Source organism: Neolamprologus brichardi, chromosome 17 (assembly GCF_056152115.1).
Source record: "Neolamprologus brichardi isolate AB-2024 chromosome 17, ASM5615211v1, whole genome shotgun sequence".
In the NCBI taxonomy this organism is placed as follows: Eukaryota; Metazoa; Chordata; class Actinopteri; order Cichliformes; family Cichlidae; genus Neolamprologus; species Neolamprologus brichardi.
In genome coordinates, this window is record NC_142120.1 from 13,825,348 (window position 1) to 13,834,813 (window position 9,466).

The window sequence follows — 9,466 nt, forward strand, 5'->3', positions numbered from 1 at the left end:
TCTCTTTAAATTGCAGATTCTTTTTAAATTAATTATATTCTTTTTTTTAAAGACAATTCCTAGAATCGCCTTTATTTTGGCAGTTGAACACACCCGTGTGTAAAATGGTTTCGGCCGCTAGTTCTCAGAGCCAGCTGGGCTACTGAAGGACCTTTAAACAGAGAGGCAAACGCAAGAGGAGACAACTTTATTTTCCTCTTTTCTCGTTTTTTTCTTTTTTTAATTTATTATTACTATTATTGAACACTTGAATTCCCTTTGCAGAGCTCACTCATTCCAGTTGGTGCTGGTAATGCACCATTGCCAACCACCATAAATATAATCAGAACAGGACCTTTAAAAAGGACGACGGCGACTTTTCTCTTCAGAGCGGGGCTATTTTCGCTGTCAGCTTCACTTTCTAGTGACTTGAATGAGGTAAACATCGCGTTTCTCGAAGACATTTGTGCTTGTGACTTAGTTTATGGTGTCTGCAGCGAAGTTTTCCGTCGCTTTGTTGTGAAACAGGAAGAAGAGTACAGTATTTGACGGTTCTGACAGATAGCATACCAGTGACAGCTGGTGTACGAAATTAATGACATTTATGACTCACATTAAGCTGTAAACCAGGGGATTTAGTCAAGTAACAAAGACAATTATATAACACTGACATAGTGCTGAGTTTGACGGATGCATCAGATGTATTTTGAAGGGAGAGCGTAACGCATTATTGTTTCCGCACTTCTTTTTCTGTGGATTCTGTCATGATCAGATACAATATACTATTTGTATTGTACACGGAGTTCTTGTTTTGGTCTGCACCTCGGATCACGTGTACCCACTTCTTACGCGTGTGTGGATATTTTTTTTATCCACGTTCGTAGCTGTGCAACCAAAGGGTTTCCATGTAGGGCTGAGAGACGGAGAACTGCAACCAATAAGGAGAGTTCCCGTGGATCTAGCCCTGCCTTCCTGATTCACTGCTTTGTTTACATTATACCGCAGTCAGATCTGGACCCCAAAAGGCTGTCTTTGTTCCTGCAGAAGTTGATGTAGCAGTGTGTGTTTGTGTGTGTGTGTGTGTGTGTGTGTGTGCGTGTGCGTGTGCGTGTAAGAGCGACTGTACCTCTTATTCGATGACATATTCGCTCAGATATGTTTCCAAAACATCTGGGAAAATTATACGATATGTTCATTTATCTTAGATTGCATCCTTCTGGTTATAACAGGACAATGCATTTTACTCTACCTAGCATCTGAACTGCTTAAAGAGGCTTTCTCATAAAGAAGCTGCAGATGACAGAGTACGCCTAATCCGTAATCAGTTTTCTGGATCACTCTGCTTTCATCCCTCTGGATAATCTCTGAAAATTGGCCTGCTGCATGGCTTTGACCTAGCTGTCAAGTCTAGCATATGATGTAATAAAAAGGCTCCCCACACCCATTTTTCTCGACCCTTGAGCTATCTTTAAACTGCAAGAGCTGCCAGGGAGTGTGCATTCATTTTTGGCAGCAGATAACTGAGCCAGAGGATAGGAACACCTATGGGTCATTCTGCCAGCACTGTATGTCTTAGGCTATATTAGAAAGGCCTGCAGGCTTGATTTAACCTGTTACAGTACTCAAGTAATGTTTAAGTGGGTTACTCTTTTTTTAACAGTGGTAAACAGTCTTTACAATAACTTTAAAAATGTGCACATCTCATCATCTTTACCCTTCTTTCCTATGTGTATTTGTGGAAAACAAACAACAGCACAGTGAGAAGTGTAACACGATCATCTTGACAGTTGCGGAGCCCTCTGTTGTCCCATGTTGTCCTGGGGACGCAACTGACATTGGATAGATAGGCACAGGCATAAAGGCTTTTGTGTAAACCTATATGGAAATGTGTTCTGTTTATGTCTAGACTTTGTATTGTGATTTAAACCCTGGTGGCAGCAAACAAACACTGAACCACACTATACACTATTATTATTTATTTTTATTTTTCAGTGACTTACGTCATGCACCATCATTGACTTTAATAATATGTTGAAAGTGTTTGCAACAAGGCAGCTTTGTCTGTTTAATGGTGCCCTCCAGCTGTTTCACTAGGTATGACTGGTGTTTTTGTTACACTCTGCCTTGGTAACAAAAACTGCAACAGTCACACACTCTATCTCACTCTCAGACGAGCTCAGGTAAAATGATGGTAAGATTGTGTCATGGAAATTTTGGTTTTCTAATGAGTATTTTGAGCTAAAGGATAGTTTATGCAGGATTCCCTCGAAAGTATCTCAGTGCTTATCATTTAAATGTCTGGATCTTCGGAACATATTGAATTAAACTCTGTGGTAGGAAATCCCTTTTAAGTTTTTACTGACTTGTTATTTGCAGCTATAATCCAAAATGCCTTTAAATGATGAGCGGCCTAACTCCACATCCAGCGGTGAGGACCAAGGCAGTGATGTGGAGTCATCGTCAGAGCGCTGCGACAGCATGACATTGAACAGCGACCTGGAGTGCTCACGTGATAGCTTCACCAGTGACTCCTCCAGCAAGCATTGTAGCCCATCCTGTGAGTCTGTCCCCCTCCCTTTCTCACTGAAATATGCATAAACTCACTGCATATAATCCAAGTTTGTGTTTTTTCTTTTTGATGACCCTGTCTGAGTGGTAAAAAAAAAATTTAATTTAATCTGCTGTTTTGTTTGCAGTTGTTGTTAGGGGTTAATGACTGTATTTAATATAAAGGCTTGTAAGAAAGCTACCACCCTCTACACCAGGGGCATCAAAACATAAGTCCCGGGTGCCAGAATAAGCCTGACAGAGACTCCAATCCAGATATAACAAATAACAATTATATAAGAAGATTGAATAAGAATATCTAACATGTTCAGTTAATGAACTGAAACTTTCTGTTTTGTAATTGCAGGACAGTCTGGGAAACTTTGTCATTTTACATATTCATTTCTTACAGTTTAAGTCGAAAAAGTCGTACTGTTCTTTTACTATTGCATCATTCATTCTTCTTCATCATGTGGAAAAACTGAAACATGCTTATTATTATTAGACTTCTTTTTATTATATTAAGAAAAAGAAGTGTGAAATGCCAAGGATTAAATGCGTTGTTACACTTCTGTTCACTGACATAAAGACCGACTTTCACTGGTTACCTTAAGTGAGCTGTATGTATGAACGGTGTAAATGAAGTTTGACATCCGTGCTCTATACTGTCATCTTTAATAGTCGGACATGCTTTTTTTCCCCAATTTATAAATCAGCAAATATTTGATTCCCACAGCAAGCCCACCCAAAACCCTAACACTGGACGAAGTCATGGAGTCTGCAAGAGACCTTTTCAATCTCAGCCTCTCCCATGAGATTGTTATGAACCGCAATTTCCACCTGGAGCCAAATAGCCTACCTCAGGACAGGTAAAATATGACAAAAGCCTGTGCTTAGTAGTGTCACGTTTTGCAATATTAATACCACACCAATACTACATTTCAGATTTTTCCATAATGAAGAACATGTTAGGTATCAGGGAGAGCTGATGCTGCTTTCTGTGCTTTGTACAAACATAGAGATTTTGTAGCGTTTAAAAATCATGTTTACCTTTTTAAACATGGTTATAAACTAAAATAAATGTGAGTCTTGTTATACCAACTGTCTGTGTCTGATGATAATGTGCGAGAATTTAGAGTTAGAAAAGAAAAGGGAGATCCAAAGACTCACTGTTATTTATTCTCAAGCTCCCAGTGGGTAACACAATTTTAAGTTGACAAGTTTATCTTCAAACATCATAGCATCCTGTAACAAACACACACTTTCTGAGAAGAAGGAAAGATTTGAATTTTGTCATTGAAGACATGCTTTCATGATTTGCATCTACAGTATATTTGCAGGAACTTGTCTGGGAGTGTTTATGATTGGCGTACAACCAGAAAACACCAAATGTTGCACTACTGTTTAGTTACTTACTAAATAGTAGTGTTACTTAGTTATATCAAAAGAAAGGAAGATCCAAGAAAATCATTTTAGTTCCTTCAGAGAAAAAAAGTTAATTTACCAGCCTAATACTCTCAAGATAAGTTAATAAAATAAAATTCAAAATCAAAGTATGCTTTATAAATGGCAGCTTTACTCAGATAAACCCCCTATTATTTATATTTTTTTCTTTTAGTTTATTAAAGGCAGTGAGAGATAATCTTCACAAGGCCTTCTGGGATATCCTGGAGGCTGAGCTGAATGACGACCCTCCTGAATATGGACAAGCCATCAGATTAGTGGAGGAGATCAGAGAGGTCACCACATGCATTCAAATATTTTTCTGTAACTAGTGAATATATTAATATACTAAAAATTAATATTACTTAAGAATTGAGTTCTAATATTCTAAAACAACTTTTTTTCCCCCTCTTGACAAACAGATCTTATTGTCATTCCTTAATCCGGGTGCCAATCGGATGCGGACCCAGATCATGGAGGTGCTGGACATGGACCTGATTCGTCAGCAGGCTGACAACGATGCTCTAGACATCCAGGGACTTGCCTCTTACATTATCACAACCATGGGCAAGATGTGTGCACCCGTGAGGGATGAGGAAATCAAGAAGCTACGAGAGGGCACAGATAACATAGTGACGCTTTTTAAGTAAGCGCACACTTTTCAAAATATTTCAATGCTTGCATCCAATATACATTAACAGTGACTGTATTTACTGTCTGACCTGTTCTGTTTAATAGTAATATTTTTTAATAATAATAGCAAATTATTCATAGCATCTTGGTTATTTCTACACATTAGGGAAATATTCCGTGTGCTGAGCCTGATGAGAGCGGACATGGTCAACTGTACAATTGAAAACCTGAGACCTGTGCTGCAGAGGCAAAGTGTCGAATACGAGAGGGCAAAGTTTCAGAGCATCCTGGACAAAACACCCAGTGAGTGAATAACACTACATTCTTCTTTATATATAACCTTTAGCACCCTTTTATACACACAAAAATACAGAAAATATGCCACAGTTTTATTGAGGTGTTTGTTACAGAGTCTACATTTGAGAATATATTTTTTTTATATTTTGTGTGTGACTTTCAGACTGAAATGAAGCAAAAACTGTCATATTGACCTCCCAGTACATCTATTTATAACAAAACAAACTCTAACTGCTCAACTCAAAACTTTAAAAAGAGAGTCCAAAGTCCAGTGGAGGATGTCACAGTGGCTATGCCATCTTTTCTTTACAGTATGTGTCAAAGTGAAAAACTGAAACCCTGCTAGACTTGCGCTAATATGAAACTTTCTCAGGTGCTTTAGACCGCACTACCTCCTGGATCAAGTCTGCACTGGAGGAGCTGCAGTCATCCATCGCCCCTACAGAACAGACTAATGGTCCTGGAAAAGGACAACCAGTGGTGCCTGGGCCATTTCAAGTTCTCAACGCTGCCTTCATTCGCATCCTCACATGGGACTACTCCAAGAGCCCACCGCCTGAGGTAGTGTGTTGTAAATGTAGTTAAGAGAAGGATCTTATGTTTATGTCAGCTTCTCTCCTCGTTATTTAAAAAAAATATTTACATAGCTGAGAGATTAGAGATTTTACAGACAATTTGTGCTTTGGAGATTTTATTGGTGCAATCTTCTCCATTAGACGTGGATGACAGATGAGATCCGTCTCCAAGAGATTCAGTGGCAGCTTCAGCAATGTCAGGCTGTGAATGAGGTGCTGCTCATTGTCTACAGCACAATTGGGGGGCCTATCCAGGGTCTACCATCCTTGTCTGACCGCCTGAAGAGGATGATCAGTGTGCTGCTGGATGGGATGCACAGATCGTCAGTACCTTTGTGTCAGACTATTTTCAGACATATCTGTCTCAAACTCCATCTTAAACTGATTTTTTTTATACCTATAGGGACTTTAACCTAGAAGAGTCACTAGAGGGCATCAGTGCTCAGATCTGCTGTGAGCTTAACAAGTCTTTAACAGAGAGGAGCTACCCTGCACTGACCCCAGCGCTGCAGGGCACCCTCACAGGACAGATTTGCAACATTACCCAAAAGGATAATCCCATCCGAACCCTAGTTGGTAAGAGAGAATAAGCTGAAAGACTAACTTCTTAAAAAAAAATTTAGTTGAGAAATTGATGTAATTGACTAAACGCTTGCTGTGGTTTTTCTGCAGAGGACCGTGTGCAGCAGTACTTCATGGCACTCATTTCTGACCCAAAACCTCAGTCCAAAATTGAACAAGTACCAGCTGGTTTGACTGCTATCAAGCCTGAACTAGCAATAATTGGGGCAAAGTTCATCTCCCTGGTCAACTACAACAAGACAGTCTATGGACCTTTCTATGCTGACATCCTGAGGAAGCTGATGTTCAGCAACAGCCAACCAGCAGCAAACCCTCCTCAGAACACAGCTCAGGACTCTGTCACCCACAATTAAAATGAAAATATCATGCAGTTGAAGAAGACTGTTTTTCTACTAGACATAGGTAAAGCAAAGGAGGTGGGGAGTATCTGTGTCGACTACAATGTATTTGAGCAGTAACAAGCTGGTTGTTACTACACAAAGAAAACAAGAAAAAGTCGAAGCTATAGGAGGAGGAAGAGAAAGATTTTCAGTAATGGGATGTCAATGCATGGAGTGAAAGAAAAAAAGAGAAGAGGAAAGTGGGTCATTGTGTCATGCAGGTTCTGCAGCTGTGGTTTTGTCATTACATTTGGCAGTAAAAGCACAGCAGTGTATTTATCACATGCTCAGCTTTCAATGTGACTCCTTACTTTGCGAAAATACTCAAACATATTTTTCAGCAATATTTGGACAGTAACACAGTCGTTATAATTTTACCTCAGTACCCAATCAGTTTAATTTTATTTTCATTATTTGATTTTTTTAAAAAGTGCTGACCTAAGCTGAGCTTCTATTCAATGGCTTGAACAAAAATATAGTGTTACTATATTACATAGCCATATACTTAACAATTAATCCAGCTGCTTATGTCCTTGGTCACTAAAGCAATAAACACTAGTGACCCAGTGCCATTGGACTGCCTCCACCATGTTTTACGGATATAATAAACTTTGGAAAATGAGTTGTTCCAAACGTTGTCCACAGGTTGACTTCAGGTTCAGCTGTCCAAAAAATACTTATTATATGTATTACCAAGCTAAATTCCTGAACCCTTTCTGCAGTTTAGACGTAAAAGTTCCGTAAATCCTCACTTGAAGCCCAGTAAACAGCAAAAATAACAAATACCTTGTCAGTGCTTCCCTGTGAACATTTAGGACTTCAAACCAGAAAACCAGTATTAGCTACAATAATCCATTTCTGTACCTAATGTTGACACCCCCCATTTTATCATTGTGTCTGTAGTCAAACTCCTTGAATTTTGGAGGCAGTATATAAGAACAGAAGGGCATTTTAATATGTATAATGCATACAGCAAGCTTTATAAAACATAGATGGAGAGATTTATATAGAAAAGTAGCAGAGTAGAATTTCAGATTCTTTACATATAATGTTATCACCGTTAAGTACTAAGGTAACAATATAACTGTTAACTACAGAAAAACTGACAATAAGAAGTGCCACACTTGAAGATAATGCAAAACAAGAGCCCTTTTCCTTGGATTTATTAGTTTAGTTGTTGTCTCTTACCTTTTTATCAGCCAGAAAATGAAACTGTTTGTATCATTTTTAATCCACACTTAGCTTTGACCTCTGAAAGAAAGTAATGTCAGTTGTCTGCATGAGTTTCTTTGTGTTGGTATTTGTGCATTTTAGTTGTTGCTTGAGTAATTTGTTGGGGTATTTGTTGCTTGTTGTATGTTCTGTAATTTTATTTGTTAGCTGCCAGTGGAATATTAGTTATGTTGATTGGTTATATTGTTATTTGCTTGTTACATTTTAACGTGCTGTTTTGTTTACAGTACATTTGCGCTGGATGTAAGAACACAATTGTGAGATGAAAGGTGCTGAACACAGAAATGAATTTTGTCTCGAAAAGTTTCCAGCGGACATTTGTATGCAGAAAGAAAAACATATGTAGTTTTACATCAGTTTACATAAGAACATGGAGAGTTTTGTTTCCCTCTGTAACAATGTTAATATAATAAAACAACAAAATTGAGCATGTGGTGTTTATTTAATGATTAGACCTTATATACAAGGTGGGCCATTTATATGGATACACTGTAATAACATGGGGATGGTTGGTGATATTAAAGTCCTGTTTGTGGCACATTAGTATATGTGAGGGGGCAAACTCCTCAAGATGGGTGGTGACCATGGTGGCCATTTAGAAGTCAGCCATCTTGGATACAACTTTTGTTTTTTCAATAGGAAGAGGGCCATGTGACACATCAAACTTATTGGTAATGTCACAAGAAAAACAAGGGTGTGCTTGGTTTCAACATAACTTTATTCTTTCATGAGTTATTTACAAGTTTTTGACCACTTATAAAATATGTTCAATGTGCTGCCCATTGTGTTGGATTGTCAATGCAACCCTCTTCTCCCTCTCTTCACACACTGATAGCAACACCACAGGAGAAATGCCAGCACAGGCATCCAGTATCCGTAGTTTCAGGTACTGCACATCTCGTATCTTCACACCATAGACAATAGCCTTCAGATGACCCCAAAGATAAAAATCAAAGGGGGTCAGATCAGGAGACCTTGGGGGCCATTCAACTGGCCCACGGCGACCAATCCACTTTCCAGGAAACTGTTCATCTAGGAATGCTCGGACCTGGCACCTATAATGGTGGTGCACCATCTTGCTAGAAAAACTCAGGGAACGTGCCAGCTTCAGTGCATAAAGAGGGAAACACATCATCATGTAGCAATTTCAAATATCCAGTGGAATTGAGGTTTCCATTGATGAAGAATGGACCCACTATCGTTGTACCCCATATACCACACCAAACCATCACTTTTGTTGTTCCAACAGTCTTGGAGGGATCCATCCAATGTGGGTTAGTGTCAGGTTTTGTTTGTTTTAACTTCACCATTCACATAAAAGTTTGCCTCATCACTGAACAAAATCTTCTGCGTGAACTGCGGGTCCTGTTCCAATTTTTGTTTTGCCCATTCTGCAAATTCTGTGCGCCGATCTGGGTCATCCTCATTGAGATGCTGCAGTAGCTGGAGTTTGTAAGGGAGCCATTTGTGAGTAGCTAATATCCGCCGAAGGGATGTTCGACTAATGCCACTCTCCAGTGACATGCGGCGAGTGCTACGCTGTGGGCTCTCACTGAATGAAGCTAGGACAGCCATTGATGTTTCTTCATCAGTGACAGTTTTCTTGCGTCCACATTTTGGCAAATCCAACACTGAACCAGTTTCATGAAACTTAGCAAGCAGTTTGCTGACTGTAGCATGGGAGATGGGTGGTCTCGTAGGGTGTCTTGCATTGAAATCTGCTGCAATGACCCAGTTACTGCGTTCACCAGATATCAACACAATTTCGATCCGCTCCTCACGTGTTAACCTCTTCGA

At 39.3% G+C, this 9,466-nt stretch overlaps 1 protein-coding gene across 1 annotated transcript; it reads left to right on the plus strand.

Moving 5' to 3' along the window:
* Positions 1-141: 141 nt before the first annotated feature.
* On the plus strand, positions 142-8,096 carry tcp11l2 (t-complex 11, testis-specific-like 2). Its single transcript, XM_006780777.3, has 10 exons — positions 142-417; positions 2,356-2,536; positions 3,263-3,395; positions 4,145-4,265; positions 4,392-4,615; positions 4,769-4,905; positions 5,273-5,460; positions 5,616-5,797; positions 5,878-6,050; positions 6,147-8,096. The coding sequence occupies exons 2-10, from the start codon at positions 2,368-2,370 to the stop codon at positions 6,407-6,409; spliced, it is 1,590 nt and encodes a 529-aa protein (XP_006780840.2). The 5' UTR covers positions 142-417; positions 2,356-2,367; the 3' UTR covers positions 6,410-8,096.
* The last annotated feature ends 1,370 nt before the right edge of the window (positions 8,097-9,466 follow it).

Coding starts and splice junctions, on each gene's coding strand:
- tcp11l2 (XM_006780777.3), top strand. CDS start 2,368: ATGCCTTTAAATGATGAGCGGCCTAACTCCACATCCAGCGGTGAGGAC. Junction 4,616..4,768: donor AACATAGTGACGCTTTTTAA/GTAAGCGCACAC, acceptor TCTACACATTAG/GGAAATATTCCGTGTGCTGA. Junction 4,906..5,272: donor CATCCTGGACAAAACACCCA/GTGAGTGAATAA, acceptor AAACTTTCTCAG/GTGCTTTAGACCGCACTACC.